The following is an 18,284-nucleotide window of genomic DNA, read 5'->3' on the forward strand; positions in this document are numbered from 1 at the left end:
TTAATGCTTTATTAGAACCATATGCGTGCTCCGAAAGAAAATCGACGGTTATCATGTCACATGGGTGTGTATACAAGACGAGAACGGCGTCGTGCCGATATGAATTCATCAAAATTTAGCTAGCCGTCAAGGTTAAAACCGAGTGGCCACCGAACAATTTTTGGCAGCCGATGATTCCCACGGCATGGATCCAGCGCCCCTGAGTCGCCGGCATTTCTGTCACGCCCTCCTTCGGGCAACACAAAGGACGGGGACGGGGACGAGACGAGACCCCCGCCCCACCTGGGCACATGCGGCCGCGGTGTTGGTGTCCAGATCGCACCGCCCTCCACCCTGCCTTTTAAAACCCCACCCCGCAGCCACCGAGCATCCCTCCCCCCACGTTTTCCACCCACCAGACACTCCCACGGCTGCCGGCAATGGCGGCGGCGGCGGCGGAGCAGGACTACTGGGGCCTGTTCCGGGAGGAGACGGGCTGGTACAACGAGATCTTCCTCAGCGCCGTCGTGCCGGGCGGCGGCGGCTGGTGGCGGGCGCTGCCGCACCCGCTCCGCTCCTGGCTGCGCAACTGCATCGGCGGCTACCTCCTCTACTTCGCCACCGGCTTCCTCTGGTGCTTCGTCATCTACTACTGGAAGCGCAACGCCTACATCCCCAAAGGTCCCGCCTTTCCTTAACCCCTCCCCTCCCCCCATGCCGTCCTAGAATCCCAGTACCAGCAGTATCAATCCCTCTCCCCCTCCCCCTGTTGATTGGCTCTTCTAATCCTCCGAGGAGGATGATTTACTGGGGCTAAGCGTGTTCCGTGAAAGGGATTTGGGCTTCGGCCTCTTTCACTGGTCCCGTGAGCCAAGAAAATGACGGCGAGAGGTTTGATTGGTTGGTGAGGGAAAGGAATGCCGCCGCTTTTCGATCCCCAATTATCAGTGGTCCGTTTGGAGTTCACTGCTCACGATTCGGGGGGCTTCGTGGTGATTTATCCGCCAGGTGCTCCGCCTGGGCTCAGCTCCTACCTCCCAGTCTGGTTGTTGGATGAGGTGGGTTTGGGGTCACATCTTGGATTTGTCTGCTGGCTCGTCGATGGTCACGAAGATCGGCTGAACAGATATTTCTCTGTCGAAACAGATCGCTGAAGTCCATTCCTGCTGCTTTTTCAAGCAACAATAAGCAGCTTGTTGCTTGATCGAACTGCTATTTGCTACCTAGTTGGAACAAACCTCCTGTTTTATCACTGCTTGGTTGAGGTGCGTAGCATTCAGTAATCAGTAGCATGGATGCATAATTAACCAAGCTGTTCAAAAGGTCTGCCTTTTGATTGGTGCCACATTTAAATTCTGTGTTCTCGGTCAGATCGCGAACCAAGTTAGATGACAGAGATGTAGACCACTAACATTTTTAAGTGGCTGATGTATGCTTGGACTGCTAACGTTTTCGGGGCGTTTTTCTAATGCCTTGCCAGATTGCATCATGTTTTAATTGATTACTTGTGCCGGCTTCTTAGCTCAATCACATGGCAACAAATGGAGGTCTCTGTCGATCTGGCAACATTGCTTAAATAGTACAGTAGTACAGCTACAACTTGCTGATTTATGCTCTGTCCTGGGCAATTTTCTGAAATGTCCCCCATACTTGTCATGACCCGTCTGCAATCAGGCATATCCTCATACTCGTCATGACTCGATCACATTGTAACAAATGGTCGTCTCTGTCAACCCGTCAATTTCCGTGTTTGCTTATGCTTAAATGCTCCTCCAACTCCAAAAAGAAGGCACTGATATGATCTGAAAATATATTTTATTTCTATTTTACAGAACTACAGATACTACTTCTTGTTATGCTTTCTCCTGGGCATTTTCTGAAACGTCCAGGACCTTGCAATCGTGCATATGCTCATACTAGACAGCTCGTCTTCCAGTACTATGAATAGATGGGGGACCTGTGTGGTAGATATTTATCTAACTCCTGTATCTTTATGGAGATAATTGCATGATGTTCTGGGTGCACCCACGTTCTGGACCACTCGAACAAAAACTCATAATTGAATTCACAACTAAAAAAGGCAGAGTGTCTCTTTCAGAAAACAGTAATAAGAAGGATATGGCACCCTATCTTCTCGAACAAAAACTCATAATTGAATTCACAGCTAAAGAAAGGCAGGGTGTCTCTTCAGAAAACACTAACAAAAAGGATATGGCAGCCTATCTTATCTGGTGTACACTTGTGTTTAGCGATTGTTGACTTGATTGTCCTATGGGACCAAGATGCTTTTTGTTTTTCTTAGGTTCGAGACAACTGTAATAGAACCTTTTCAGCTGGAATTCCTGCTTCTTTGGAAATTGAATTCCAGTTTGCTACATGATACTGTTCTGTGCAAGCAAAGCTGTTAGTCCAATTTATTTGTTCATCATCACTGTAATATACTCCCTCTGTAATATAAGATCTTTTAGATTTAGATCACTACTTTAGTGTTTGATGTGATTTAGTGTTTTATAGTCTGGAAGTGGAACTTTATCTTAAACGTCATGTCAACAATCGCTTTTAATTTTTCAGATCCCCCCCCCCCCCCCCAATTTCATAACATAATTAAACTGATAACAAACATCATCAGGCAAGTGTGACGCAAACAGGTTCATGGAAATAAACCAGTTTGCAGGCCCAACCAAAACAGAAGATGCATGCAGATCATTTATATTAACTTTGTGACTCTTACCCTCTTTAACTGCTGGCTGATGGTCTAAATAGATAGCAGTACTATTTTTTTTCGTTCTGCTCAGTAATATAAATCATTTCTGACCTTCCATATTCCCCAATGCATTTTAATTAACATGGTAGCAAAAATTACATATTATGAAAGTACTTTGTAAGATAAATTTGCTTATATGGTTTGTCTTCATTCTTTAACTCCAAATGGCCAGTAAGTGCCACAATTATCGCACGCACTTCACTTCTGCTCGATTTTCCTGTTCGTCCTATGGATTTATTCGAGTAATTTTAAAACCTTGTGTATAGGTGTATTTGATAAGGATTTATAAAACGCCTTGCTGAAACATTATGTTATTTGATGCAGATGCTGTCCCTACAGTAGAAGCTATGAAGAAGCAAATAATTGTTGCATCAAAGGCTATGCCTTTCTACTGTGCTCTTCCGTCCGTATCTGAGCACATGATTGAGAGTGGATGGACACGGTGTTTCTTTCATATCAGCGAAGTTGGTTGGCCTATGTACATTGTCTATGTGTCTCTATATCTCATCTTTGTGGAGTTTGGAATTTACTGGATGCACAGAGAGTTGCATGACATAAAGCCACTATACAAGCACCTACATGCAACCCACCACATTTACAACAAGGAGAATACCCTATCACCATTTGCTGGTAAGTTCTTATTGAGCTGTTGATTCTTGAATATGGCAAATGCATCTCTTTTCTTCTGTGCTAGATGTGCTAGAGTATATAACTTCGCTGTAACAGTGATGAACAAGGGTTCTAGATAACGGGCTTAGCTTACGTTAGCGTTCCTGTTTCTTGTTCTTGTGAAATGTTAATCCATTGCTAATAAATATTAATCCCTTGCTTATAATTGTTCTTATGACGCTATCTGTATGTCAGTATACTTGAGTATAATGGTTTATTTGTACTCTGGAATAATTATTCAGAATGCGGCAGACACTGGGCTTCTTTAATTTAATGTTTTGCCCCTCTGACGGGTAGAAATTGAATTGCCTCTTCATTAGGGACAGCTCTAATCTACGCCTTTTGTTCCTTCCAGGACTAGCATTCCATCCATTGGACGGGATACTGCAAGCCATATCGCACGTGATTGCTCTGTTCCTTCTCCCGATGCACTTCAGGACGCACATTGCTCTGTTATTCATAGAGGCGGTGTGGACGGCCAACATCCACGACTGCATCCATGGCAAGATCTGGCCGGTGATGGGCGCCGGCTACCACACCATCCACCACACGACGTACCGGCACAACTACGGCCACTACACCGTGTGGATGGACTGGCTGTTTGGCACCCTCCGCGAGCCGGAGGATCTCCTCAAGAAGGACTGAGCTCGTGCGAGCGCGGTCTTTTCGTCTCTGTAGCAATGTGAAGTGTAGTAGAAGTGTTAAAGGCTTAACCCTCCATCTGTTTATTGTGCTGAAAGATGTTTGATGTTGTGTTTACGACAGTTAGCGGTGTGCTGTTTCAGTCTCAGTCTGGTAGGTGGAAATAATAAGGTTGTTTATTTAGCTTTGTTCCTCTGGGATGCGGTGAAATCAAGGGGCTTGTACCCTTTTCGGCAGCATGATGGGTTTGTTTGTTGTTATATACATAGGGCTTGATGCTGTTTTTGCACACAAAGTTCATAGTGGTTTGGAGAAAAAATAAATCCGGGTGGAAACCGAGTACGCTGGACAAGGTGTGTTTTCAAATGTTCTAGAAATTCTGGAAACAAATACCCTGGACAAGGTATGTTTCAGTTCTGGAGCAGTATATATTATGCTGGAGAAGTGATGTTCTACAAACATGTGGAAAAAATAAAATTCACTTGAGAGGTATAAGAACAAAAAAAAAACATATCCAGCAATGGATGAATAGTGGCAACAGGCGTAGCATCGCTGTTCCTGCATAGTTCTTGTTCTTTCTTGTCTCACGAATGAACATGGGTTCGAAATATCAAATTCATCAGCTCCCAAATGTGATTTATATGGAGTTGTCATCGTGACTTGGTTTTCCATTGGGTACTTTCTCTGTAGTTTTCCTGCATGTCTCTGATGGTAATAGTGTTTTTTGTGGAATCGCTGGCCATGTTGCTGCTGCTGCTGCTGCTGCCCACCAAAAGAATAAAACAGACTGAGAGAATACCATCAGCTAGTTTTCCAAGAATTCTTTAGAACTTCCGGCTTTCTTCTTTTAGTCTCTCTGCATTTGTCTGATTCTGACAGAAGTGCTCTTGAAGACAACAGCGGCCTCAGCGGCGACGGGCCATCTAATTTATTTTATATCTTTTAAGTTTTAGTTTAATTAAGAACTGTGTTGAACTTGCCTATTGTGAAGGTGTGGATGTTTTAATGTTTTTATATTATTTGCAACGTTTATTTGGGTTAGTTTGGGGCCAAAATTTAAGTCCAAACACACAGACACTTTGGGTACGCCTGGCTGGGTGGATGCACAATGGCCGCACAACCGCAAACGAATGTGCGCGTCTGTTTGCCACCTCAAACGGACGAAACGGACGTCCGTTGGAGGTCGTGCGTTGGAGTTGCCCTAAGACTGAACATGTTGGTAGCTCCTGTACATCAACCAAATGCGCATATTTTTTTTCTCGTAATAGTGATAAAAATCGTGCGAATCTCGGATGCCGAAACGGAGTAGCATCAGTATGTGCGTGCGTCTCTAGTTAGTTGTGTTCTCCATCGAGTTGGTCTTGTGTTTCTTTTTTAACTGTCTCTCTTGGACATTAGTATTCGCATGTTACAACACTCTGTTCTTTTTTTTGAACATCAGTATAGACGTAAGCGCTCATACATACGCGCATACACTTATTTTTATGAATGCATACACACATATCCTATCCCTATGAACAACTTTGAGAAACTGAGCCGGTATATCATCTTGAAATTCTTAAGCGTGCGTGCGTGCGTGCCCACTGCTCGTTCTGATCAAATCCAGGCAGGACAGATGGGCAGAGCCAAAGGCCAGGTTTCGCCCACCTTGCGCCGGCTTACTTCCGGCATGAAGCTGGCCACTGAGCGGAGCCGTATCCTGTTTTTTTGTGGAGCGTTGAAGTTGGCAGCACGAGTAGCTCATAGAGTTTGATTCTTGTGCACGTGAGTGTCTACAAAAAGCCTTCTACATATGCGATCTTCCGTTAGAAACAAAAGTTAGAAAAAAGGTTTTTTTATTACACGATCAACGCTCTTGAAGTACATATATTCCATAACTTAAATTATTTTCAAAAAACTAAAAAAACCACGAATTTGAAAAATGTTAACACGGTATCAAAAATTGTTAGCGTAAATTTTAAAAATGTTGATAATATTCAATAAAATATTTGTGGCATTCAAAAAATTATCACCCGTATCAAAAAAAGTACATGGCATATTTAGAAAATGTTTATTCAATGTAAAAAAAATATTCATGTATTTCAACGAAATTTGCTCCGTACCGTTCAAAAAACATTCAAGTGTTTCAAAAAACATATGTTCATGACATTTCCATACAATGTTAAAAAAAGTCTGTGCACTTAAAAAAATATTTTTTTAATCATTAGAAATATATTCCAACTTGTGTTTGAAAAATGTTCGAAACGCATTTAAAAACAATTGAGTGTGTTTAAACCAAAGATTAAATCGTGGGCGATGGGAAATAGCGGAAGGAAAGTTTGCCGCGATCGTTAAGAAAGAAACGACGCGTTCTCCGGCGATTGCGGCGCGATCTCCCGCGATTTTGGGGAGGAAGTAAATCGTGAAGGAAATATGCCCTAGAGGCAATAATAAAGTTATTATTTATTTCCTTATATCATGATAAATGTTTATTATTCATGCTAGAATTGTATTAACCGGAAACATAATACATGTGTGAATACATGACAAACAGAGTGTCACTAGTATGCCTCTACTTGACTAGCTCGTTAATCGAAGATGGTTATGTTTCCTAACCATAAACAAAAGAGTTGTTATTTGATTGACATGACCCATTCCATTAGCTTAGCACCCGATCGTTTAGTATGTTGCTATTGCTTTCTTCATGACTTATACATGTTCCTATGACTATGAGATTATGTAACTCCCGTTTACCGGAGGAACACTTTGTGTGCTACCAAACGTCACAACGTAAATGAGTGATTATAAAGGTGCTCTACAGGTGTCTCCAAAGGTACATGTTGGGTTGCCGTATTTCGAGATTAGGATTTGTCACTCCGATTGTCGGAGAGGTATCTCTGGGCCCTCTCGATAATGCACATCACATAAGCCTTGCAAGCATTGCAACTAATGAGTTAGTTGCGAAATGATGTATTACGGAACGAGTAAAGAGACTTGCCGGTAACGAGATTGAACTAGGTATTGAGATACCGACGATCGAATCTCGGACAAGTAACATACCGATGACAAAGGGAACAACATATGTTGTTATGCGGTCTGACCGATAAAGATCTTCGTAGAATATGTAGGAACCAATATGAGCATGCAGGTTCCGTTATTGGTTATTGACCAGAGACGTGTCTCGGTCATGTCTACATTGTTCTCGAACCGTAGGGTCCGCACGCTTAACGTTACGATGACAGTTTCATTATGAGTTTATGTATTTTGATGTACCGAAGGTTGTTCGGAGTCCCAGATGTGATCATGGACATGACGAGGAGTCTCGAAATGGTCGAGACATAAAGATCGATATATTGGAAGCCTATATTTGGATATCAGAATCGTTCAGGGTGAAATCGGAATTTTATCGGAGTACCGGGGGGGGTTACCGGAACCCCCCGGGGGGTTATTGGGCCTACATGGGCCTTAAGGGAGAATAGGAAAGGAGGCAAGAGGTGGCCGCACGCCCCTCCCCTTCCTAGTCCGAATAGGACAAGGGAAGGGGGGCGGCGCCCCCCCCTTTCCTTTCCCTCTTCCCCCTCTTTCCCCTTCTCCTTATCCAACTAGGAAAGAAGGGAGTCCTACTCCCGGTGGGAGTAGGACTCCCCCTTGGCGCGCCCTCCTTGGCCGGCTGCCCCCTTCCCTTGGCTCCTTTATATACGGGGGCAAGGGGCACCCTAGGACACACAAGTTGATCTTCGTGATCGTTCCTTAGCCGTGTGCGGTGCCCCCCTCCACGATATTACACCTCAGTCATATTGTAGTGGTGCTTAGGCGAAGCCCTGCAACGGTTGAACATCAAGGTCGTCACCACGCCGTCGTGCTGACGGAACTCTTCCCCGAAGCTTTGCTGGATCGGAGCCCGGGGAACGTCATTGAGCTGAACGTGTGCCAAGAACTCGGAGGTGCCGGAGTAACGGTGCTTGGATCGGTTGAACCGGAAAGACGTACGACTACTTCCTCTATGTTGCGTCAACGCTTCCGCTTCGGTCTACGAGGGTACGTAGACAACACTCTCCCCTATCGTTGCTATGCATCACCATGATCTTGCTTGTGCGTAGGAATTTTTTTGAAATTACTACGTTCCCCAACAGTTGCATCCGAGCCTAGGTTTTATATGTTGATGTTATATGCACGAGTAGAACACAAGTGAGTTGTGGGCGATATAATTCATACTGCTTACCAGCATGTCATACTTTGGTTCAGCGGTATTGTTGGACGAAGCGGCCCGGACCGACATTACGCGTACGCTTACGCGAGACCGGTTCTCCCGACGTGCTTTGCACATAGGTGGCTTGCGGGTGACAGTTTCTCCAACTTTAGTTGAACCGAGTGTGGCTACGCCCAGTCCTTGCGAAGGTTAAAACAGCACCAACTTGACAAACTATCGTTATGGTTTTGATGCGTAGGTAAGATTGGTTCTTGCTTAAGCCCGTAACAGCCACGTAAAACTTGCAACAACAAAGTAGAGGACGTCTAACTTGTTTTTGCAGGGCATATTGTGATGTGATATGGTCAATACATGATGCTAAATTTTATTGTATGAGATGATCATGTTTTGTAACTGAGTTATCGGCAACTGGCAGGAGCCATATGGTTGTTGCTTTATTGTATGCAATGCAATCACGCTGTAATGCTTTACTTTATCACTAAGCGGTAGCGATAGTCGTGGAAGCATAAGATTGGCGAGACGACAACGATGCTACGATGGAGATCAAGGTGTCGCGCCGGTGACGATGGTGATCACGACGGTGCTTCGAAGATGGGGATCACGACGGTAAATTAATTGAACCTAAATTTATCATGAAACTTAGTACCTGATAGTATCTTGCTTGTTTATGCTTGATTGTAGATAGATGGCTCGTGCTGTTGTTCCATTGAATTTTAATGCGTTCCTTGAGAAAGCAAAGTTGAAAGATGATGGTAGCAATTACACGGACTGGGTCCGTAACTTGAGGATTATCCTCATTGCTGCATAGAAGAATTACGTCCTGGAAGCACCGCTGGGTGCCAGGCCTGCTGCTGGAGCAACACCAGATGTTATGAACGTCTGGCAGAGCAAAGCTGATGACTACTCGATAGTTCAGTGTGCCATGCTTTACGGCTTAGAATCGGGACTTCAACGACGTTTTGAACGTCATGGAGCATATGAGATGTTCCAGGAGTTGAAGTTAATATTTCAAGCAAATGCCCAGATTAAGAGATATGAAGTCTCCAATAAGTTCTATAGCTGTAAGATGGAGGAGAACAGTTCTGTCAGTGAGCATATACTCAAAATGTCTGGGTATAATAATCACTTGATTCAATTGGGAGTTAATCTTCCATATGATTGCGTCATTGACAGAATTCTCCAATCACTGACACCAAGCTACAAGAGCTTCGTGATGAACTATAATATGCAAGGGATGAATAAGACTATTCCCGAGCTCTTCGCAATGCTGAAAGCTGCGGAGGTAGAAATCAAGAAGAAGCATCAAGTGTTGATGGTCAACAAGACCACTAGTTTCAAGAAAAAGGGCAAAGGGAAGAAGAAGGGGAACTTTAAAAAGAACGGCAAGCAAGTTGCTACTCAAGAGAAGAAACCCAAACCTGGACCCAAGCCTGAAACTGAGTGCTTCTACTGCAAGCAGACTGGTCACTGGAAGCGGAACTGCCCCAAGTATTTGGCGGATAAGAAGGATGGCAAGGTGAACAAAGGTATATGTGATATACATGTTATTGATGTGTACCTTACTAATTCTCGCAGTAGCACCTGGGTATTTGATACTGGTTCTGTTGCTAATATTTGCAACTCGAAACAGGGACTACGGATTAAGCGAAGATTGGCTAAGGACGAGGTGACGATGCGCATGGGAAACGGTTCCAAAGTCGATGTGATCGTAGTCGGCACGCTACCTCTACATCTACCTTCGGGATTAATATTAGACCTAAATAATTGTTATTTGGTGCCAGCATTAAGCATAAACATTATATCTGGATCTTGTTTGATGCGAGACGGTTATTCATTTAAATCTGAGAATAATGGTTGTTCTATTTATATGAGTAATATATCTTTTATGGTCATGCACCCTTAAAAAGTGGTCTATTTTTTATTGAACGTCGATAGTAGTGACACACATATTCATAGTGTTGAAGCCAAAAGATGCAGAGTTGATAATGATAGTGCAACTTATTTGTGGCACTGCCGTTTGGGTCATATCGGTATAAAGCGCATGAAGAAAGTCCATACTGATGGGATTTTGGAACCACTTGATTATGAATCACTTGATACTTGCGAACCGTGCCTTATGGGTAAGATGACAAAAACACCGTTCTCCGATACTATGGAGAGAGCAACAGATTTGTTGGAAATCATACATACAGATGTATGTGGTCCGATGAATGTTGAGGCTCGTGGCGGATATCGTTATTTTCTCACCTTCACAGATGACTTAAGCAGATATGGGTATATCTACTTAATGAAACACAAGTCTGAAACATTTGAAAAGTTCAAAGAATTTCAGAGTGAAGTTGAAAATCGTCGTAACAAGAAAATAAAATTCCTACGATCTGATCGTGGAGGAGAATATTTGAGTTACGAGTTTGGTGTACATTTGAAAAATTATGGAATAGTTTCACAACTCACGCCACCCGGAACACCACAGCGTAATGGTGTGTCCGAATGTCGTAATCGTACTTTACTAGATATGGTGCGATCTATGATGTCTCTTACTGATTTACCGCTATCGTTTTGGGGATACGCTCTAGAGACGGCCGAATTCACGTTAAATAGGGCACCATCAAAATCCGTTGAGACGACGCCTTATGAACTGTGGTTTGGCAAGAAACCAAAGTTGTCGTTTCTGAAAGTTTGGGGCTGCGATGCTTATGTGAAAAAGTTTCAACCTGATAAGCTCGAACCCAAATCGGAGAAATGTGTCTTCATAGGATATCCAAAGGAAACTATTGGATACACCTTCTATCACAAATCCGAAGGCAAGACTTTTGTTGCTAAATTCGGAAACTTTCTGGAGAAGGAGTTTCTCTCGAAAGAAGTGAGTGGGAGGAAAGTAGAACTTGACGAGGTAACTGTACCTACTCCCTTATTGGAAAGTAGTACATCACAAAAACCTGTTTCTGTGACACATACACCAGTTAGTGAGGAAGCTAATGATGATGATCATGAAACTTCAGAACAAGATACTACTGAACCTCGTAGATCAACCAGAGTGAGATCCGCGCCAGAGTGGTACGGTAATCCTGTTCTGGAAGTCATGCTACTAGATCATGATGAACCTACGAACTATGAAGAAGCGATGGTGAGCCCAGATTCCGCAAAATGACTTGAAGCCATGAAATCTGAGATGGGATCCATGTATGAGAACAAAGTATGGACTTTGGTTGACTTGCCCGATGATCGGCAAGCAATTGAGAATAAATGGATCTTCAAGAAGAAGACTGACGCTGACGGTAATATTACTGTCTACAAAGCTCGACTTGTCGCAAAAGGTTTTCGGCAAGTTTAAGGGATTGACTACGATGGGACCTTCTCACCCGTAGCGATGCTTAAGTCTGTCCGAATCATGTTAGCAATTGCTGCATTTTATGATTATGAAATTTGGCAGATGGATGTCAAAACTGCATTCCTGAATGGATTTCTGGAAGAAGAGTTGTATATGATGCAACCAGAAGGTTTTGTCGATCCAAAGGGAGCTAACAAAGTGTGCAAGCTTCAGCGATCCATTTATGGACTGGTGCAAGCCTCTCGGAGTTGGAATAAACGTTTTGATAGTGTGATCAAAGCATTTGGTTTTATACAGACTTTTGGAGAAGTCTGTATTTACAAGAAAGTGAGTGGGAGCTCTGTAGCATTTCTGATATTATATGTGGATGACATATTACTAATTGGAAATAATATAGAATTTCTGGATAGCATAAAGGGATACTTGAATAAGAGTTTTTCAATGAAAGACCTCGGTGAAGCTGCTTACATATTAGGCATTAAGATCTATAGAGATAGATCAAGACGCTTAATTGGACTTTCACAAAGCAAATACCTTGACAAAGTTTTGAAGAAGTTCAAATGGATCAAGCAAAGAAAGGGTTCTTACCTATGTTACAAGGTGTGAAATTGAGTAAGACTCAATGCCCGACCACTACAGAAGATAGAGAGAAAATGAAAGATGTTCCCTATGCTTCAGCCATAGGCTCTATCATGTATGCAATGCTGTGTACCAGACCTGATGTGTGCCTTGCTATAAGTCTAGCAGGGAGGTACCAAAGTGATCCAGGAGTGGATCACTGGACAGCGGTCAAGAACATCCTGAAATACCTGAAAAGGACTAAGGATATGTTTCTCATATATGGATGTGACAAAAAGCTCATCGTAAAAGGTTACGTTGATGCAAGTTTTGACACTGATCCGGACGATTCTAAATCGCAAACCGGATACGTGTTTACATTAAACGGTGGAGCTATTAGTTGGTGCAGTTCTAAACAAAGCGTTGTAGCGGGATCTACATGTGAAGCGGAGTACATAGCTGCTTCGGAAGCAGCAAATGAAGGAGTTCATATCCGATCTAGGTGTCATACCTAGTGCATCGGGTCCAATGAAAATCTTTTGTGACAATACTGGTGCAATTGCCTTGGCAAAGGAATCCAGATTTCACAAGAGAACCAAGCACATCAAGAGACGCTTCAATTCCATCCGGGATCTAGTCCAGGTGGGAGACATAGATATTTGCAAGATACATACGGATCTGAATGTTGCAGACCCGTTGACTAAGCCTCTTCCACGAGCAAAACATGATCAGCACCAAGGCTCCATGGGTGTTAGAACCATTACTGTGTAATCTAGATTATTGACTCTAGTGCAAGTGGGAGACTGAAGGAAATATGCCCCAGAGGCAATAATAAAGTTATTATTTATTTCCTTATATCATGATAAATGTTTATTATTCATGCTAGAATTGTATTAACCGGAAACATAATACATGTGTGAATACATAGACAAACAGAGTGTCACTAGTATGCCTCTACTTGACTAGCTCGTTAATCGAAGATGGTTATGTTTCCTAACCATAAACAAAAGAGTTGTTATTTGATTAACGGGATCACATCATTAGGAGAATGATGTGATTGACATGACCCATTCCATTAGCTTAGCACCCGATCGTTTAGTATGTTGCTATTGCTTTCTTCATGACTTATACATGTTCCTATGACTATGAGATTATGTAACTCCCGTTTACCGGAGGAACACTTTGTGTGCTACCAAACGTCACAACGTAAATGGGTGATTATAAAGGTGCTCTACAGGTGTCTCCAAAGGTACATGTTGGGTTGGCGTATTTCGAGATTAGGATTTGTCACTCCGATTGTCGGAGAGGTATCTCTGGGCCCTCTCGGTAATGCACATCACATAAGCCTTGCAAGCATTGCAACTAATGAGTTAGTTGCGAAATGATGTATTACGGAACGAGTAAAGAGACTTGCCGGTAACGAGATTGAACTAGGTATTGAGATACCGACGATCGAATCTCGGACAAGTAACATACCGATGACAAAGGGAACAACGTATGTTGTTATGCGGTCTGACCGATAAAGATCTTCGTAGAATATGTAGGAACCAATATGAGCATGCAGGTTCCGCTATTGGTTATTGACCAGAGACGTGTCTCGGTCATGTCTACATTGTTCTCGAACCGTATGGTCCGCACGCTTAACGTTACGATGACAGTTTCATTATGAGTTTATGTATTTTGATGTACCGAAGGTTGTTCGGAGTCCTGGATGTGATCATGGACATGACGAGGAGTCTCGAAATGGTCGAGACATAAAGATCGATATATTGGAAGTCTATATTTGGATATCGGAATCGTTCAGGGTGAAATCGGGATTTTACCGGAGTACCGGGGGGGTTACTGGAACCCCCCGGGGGGTTATTGGGCCTACATGGGCCTTAAGGGAGAAGAGGAAAGGAGGCAAGAGGTGGCCGCGCGCCCCTCCCCTTCCTAGTCCGAATAGGACAAGGGAAGGGGGGCGGCGCCCCCCCCCCTTTCCTTTCCCTCTTCCTCATCTTTCCCCTTCTCCTTATCCAACTAGGAAAGAAGGGAGTCCTACTCCCGGTGGGAGTAGGACTCCCCCTTGGCGCGCCCTCCTTGGCCGGCCGCCCCCTCCCCTTGGCTCCTTTATATACGGGGGCAAGGGGGCACCCTAGGACACACAAGTTGATCTTCGTGATCGTTCCTTAGCCGTGTGCGGTGCCCCCCTCCACGATATTACACCTCGGTCATATTGTAGCGGTGCTTAGGCGAAGCCCTGCGGGGTTGAACATCAAGATCGTCACCACGCCGTCGTGCTGACGGAACTCTTCCCCGAAGCTTTGCTGGATCAGAGCCCGGGGAACGTCATCGAGCTGAACGTGTGCCAAGAACTCGGAGGTGCCGGAGTAACGGTGCTTGGATCGGTTGAACCGGGAAGACGTACGACTACTTCCTCGACGTTGCGTCAACGCTTCTGCTTCGGTCTACGAGGGTACGTAGACAACACTCTCCCCTCTCGTTGCTATGCATCATCATAATCTTGCATGTGCGTAGGAAATTTTTTAAAATTATTACGTTCCCCAACAAATCGAGGGGCTGATTTCACGCGGAGATAGCGGCGCGAGAGCGGTCTTTTTGCCCGCGATTTAAAACTTTGGTCTAAACAAATGTTCCATACGAATACAAAAAATATACAATATGTAATAAAAGATGTAGAAATCAAAACATGTATTAAAAGTTTTTGCTATATACAATATGTATGAAAGAAGTAGACATCAAAATATATATTAGAGAATTAATTATGTATGTGAGTAATGTTAAACATGTATAAAAATGCTCTTGCTATATACAATGTGTGTGAAAAAATTAGACATGCGTTGAAAAAAAAGAATAAAAAAGGTAAAGAAACACTGAAGACCAGAACCCAAAAGAAGCCAATGAAAACCATAAAGGAAACACACAGATGAAAAATTAAAAGAAAAACCCTTATGAAAACCGATGAAAAACACACAAAAATGAAAATAAATAAATGAAAAACAATGAGAAACTTAAAGAAAAACATGGAAAAAATAAAGAAAATAGAAAATCAAAGAAAAACCAAAGAAAATCAGTAATGGTTGTACTTGTCCGCGCTACTATTAGGCTTTTTACTAGTAGTGGTTGTACTTGTCAAGCATCGGCGGTGAAAGAATTTCGGTACCCCGACGTACGAGACGAGCTAGAAACTCTATGCTAGTAGTGCGTGCGCCAGTAATCAATCACTCGTGAAGAACAGCGCGTATGACACGTACGTACTAGTCTACTGTTCCATGAGATATTTCCTACCATATTCTTCTTCTTCTTCTACATGGTCTTCAACATTTTAGAATGAGATAATTTCACATGTCTTTTGAAGAAGAAAATCAGAAGCATTGGCATGTACTATTCTACCGTTCCATGTCAGAATTCCTACATGGTCTTCAATATTTTAGAATGAGATAATTCCTACCACATGATTCTTCTTCTTCTTCTTCTTCCTCTTGGGTTTTAGACACAATCCGTCACAACTCGAGTCGTTTCGTTTGAATTCCCAGTACATCAATTGTCATGTTCCAAACATGCACATATCATTTTTCCGTCGATCGACCAGGGTAGTTTGTACGTGACCGTACCGGTCGGCCTCATCGCGACTAAGACGTGTGACTAGCACCACTACCACCGTTCAATCAATCAATTTCTTCCGCTGCCAAGTTTGATTTCGATTCCTACGAAAAGTCGACCACCGGCCGGCCGGTCGGGATCACCATTCGCCGAGGAGGCGCCAACAAAAGATGCCCAAAGATAGCACTACTATAGTTGCAACGATTGGTTAAACTAGACCAAACACAACTGATCAAGTTTAGTTTAATCGCTCACACGTAGACCATGCGTACGTAGGGGCATACGCACGTCCGTTCCTTGCACAGCACGTACGCCCGGCCCAGTGCACGCGTACGTGGCCGGAGGCGTGCCACTGGCTCGTCGTCCGTCGACGAATTGGTTGGGTTCATTGCGTCGATCCGTCGCCGTCCATCCTACACGGAATTTGCCATTGCACGTACTTTTGGTTGCACAAGTCCAAGCCATCATATACTTTTTGTACCTTGTCCATGCAGCTGGCGAGCGTACAACGGTACAGGTCTAGCTACTTGCCTACTTGCTGGACGTCGTGGCGCCTTCGATGCAAAACATTGGAACCAACCTACCTGACAAATGCTAACTCTCTTATCTTACTGAAAAAAAAACAGTTGCCACTATGCTTACAGTCACATGCAGTTACAGTTGGCTTGATTATTGCCAGCGACGTGTTGCATTGTTTTCTCACTACTACTCGTCCCGACGTACGGCTCGCACCGGAAGGCGGAGGTGGACACGCCCGGCACTGGGACAGCGACCTGGTGGCCTGGGTCGTAGTATGTGTCGGTACTTGCATGGGACTGAGGTGGCGACGGCTGCATATATATTGGAAGGGAATGGCGAGATATGTTGATTTTGGTGCCATGGCCGTGTAAATGTCGGTTTCTCTGCCGCGGGCGCTATTTGGAGCTTGGAGCGAGAAGCTTCGCCTTAATCATTACTTACTCATCACCAGCTATTCCAACAAAGTGTAGTGTAGTCGTTACTCCTCGGAAGTGATCTTCCCGACAAGTAGATATATTAGGGTAATTTCTCCATGAGGACAGAAAAGGTTGCAAAAGGGTTTAACCGTATCACAACGATGTTAATCAAGCCAACGTCTAAACTAGCTAGCTAGCTACTCCTCCCGTTTCAAATTACTCGTCATGGTTTTAGTTCAAATTAGGAGTATCGCCAAGGACAGAAAAGGTTTCCAAATGATAATCCACCATGCATGGAAATGTATAGTACTATGTCCCTGTTAGGATGATCTCCATCATGTAGGCCCAACGGCCCACCGGGCCCTTAGATCTGCGCCCTGATCGGGGGCGCTCAACCCACTATGATTGACGGGCCCCTGTTGATACGTCTCCAACGTATCTATAATTTTTGATTGCTCCATGCTATATTATCTACTGTTTTGAACTATATTGGGCTTTATTTTCCACTTTTATATTATTTTTGGGACTAACCTATTAACCGGAGGCCCAACCCAGAATTGCTATTTTTTGCCTATTTCAGTGTTTCGAAAAAACAGAATATCAAACGGAGTCCAAACAGAAAAATCCTTTTTGGAACGTGATTTTCTTCTCGGATAAGACCCAGGAGACTTGGACCCTACTCCAAGAAGTACCGGAGGCGGTCACGAGGGTAGGGGGCGCGCCCCCCTATAGGGCGCGCCCCCTGCCTCGTGGGCCCCTCGGTGCTCCACCGACGTACTCCTTCCTCCTATATATACCCACGTACCCCCAAACGATCAGAACAGGAGCCAAAAACCTAATTCCACCGCCGCAACTTTCTGTATCCACGAGATCCCATCTTAGGGCCTGTTCCGGAGCTCCGCCGGAGAGGGCCGTCATCACGGAGGGCTTTTACATCATCATAGCCCCTCCAATGAAGTGTGAGTAGTTTACCTCAGACCTTCGGGTCCATACTTATTAGCTAGATGGCTTCTTCTCTCTTTTTGGATCTCAATACAATGTTCTCCCCCTCTCTTGTGGAGATCTATTCGATGTAATCTTCTTCTTTTGCGTTGTGTTTGTTGAGACCGATGAATTGTGGGTTTATGATCAAGTCTATCTATGAACAATATTTGAATCTTCTCTGAATTCTTTTATGTATGATTGGTTATCTTTGCAAGTCTCTTTGAATTATCCGTTTGGTTTGGCCAACTAGATTGGTAGTTCTTGCCATGGGAGAAGTGTTTAGCTTTGGGTTCGATCTTGCGGTGTTCTTTCCCGGTGACAGAAGGGGCAGCAAGACACGTATTGTATCGTTGCCATCGAGGATAACAAGATGGGGTTTATTTCATATTGCATGAATTTATCTCTCTACATCATGTCATCTTGCTTAAAGCGTTACTCTGTTTTTAACTTAATACTCTAGATGCATGCTGGATAGCGGTCGATGAGTGGAGTAATAGTAGTAGATGCAGAATCGTTTCGATCTACTTGTCACGGACGTGATGCCTATATACATGATCATGCCTAGATATTCTCATAACTATGCTCAATTCTGTTAATTGCTCAACAGTAATTTGTTCACCCACCGTAGAA

General features: G+C 43.7%; 1 protein-coding gene across 1 annotated transcript; it reads left to right on the forward strand.

The window, feature by feature from the left end:
- Window positions 1–267: 267 nt before the first annotated feature.
- LOC125542410 (delta(7)-sterol-C5(6)-desaturase-like) lies at window positions 268–4,314 on the forward strand. The gene is made up of 3 exons (XM_048705448.1): window positions 268–660; window positions 3,068–3,373; window positions 3,768–4,314. The coding sequence occupies exons 1-3, from the start codon at window positions 420–422 to the stop codon at window positions 4,055–4,057; spliced, it is 837 nt and encodes a 278-aa protein (XP_048561405.1). The 5' UTR covers window positions 268–419; the 3' UTR covers window positions 4,058–4,314.
- Window positions 4,315–18,284: the final 13,970 nt, after the last annotated feature.

Source organism: Triticum urartu, chromosome 3, assembly GCF_003073215.2.
Source record: "Triticum urartu cultivar G1812 chromosome 3, Tu2.1, whole genome shotgun sequence".
NCBI classification, from domain to species: domain Eukaryota; kingdom Viridiplantae; phylum Streptophyta; class Magnoliopsida; order Poales; family Poaceae; genus Triticum; species Triticum urartu.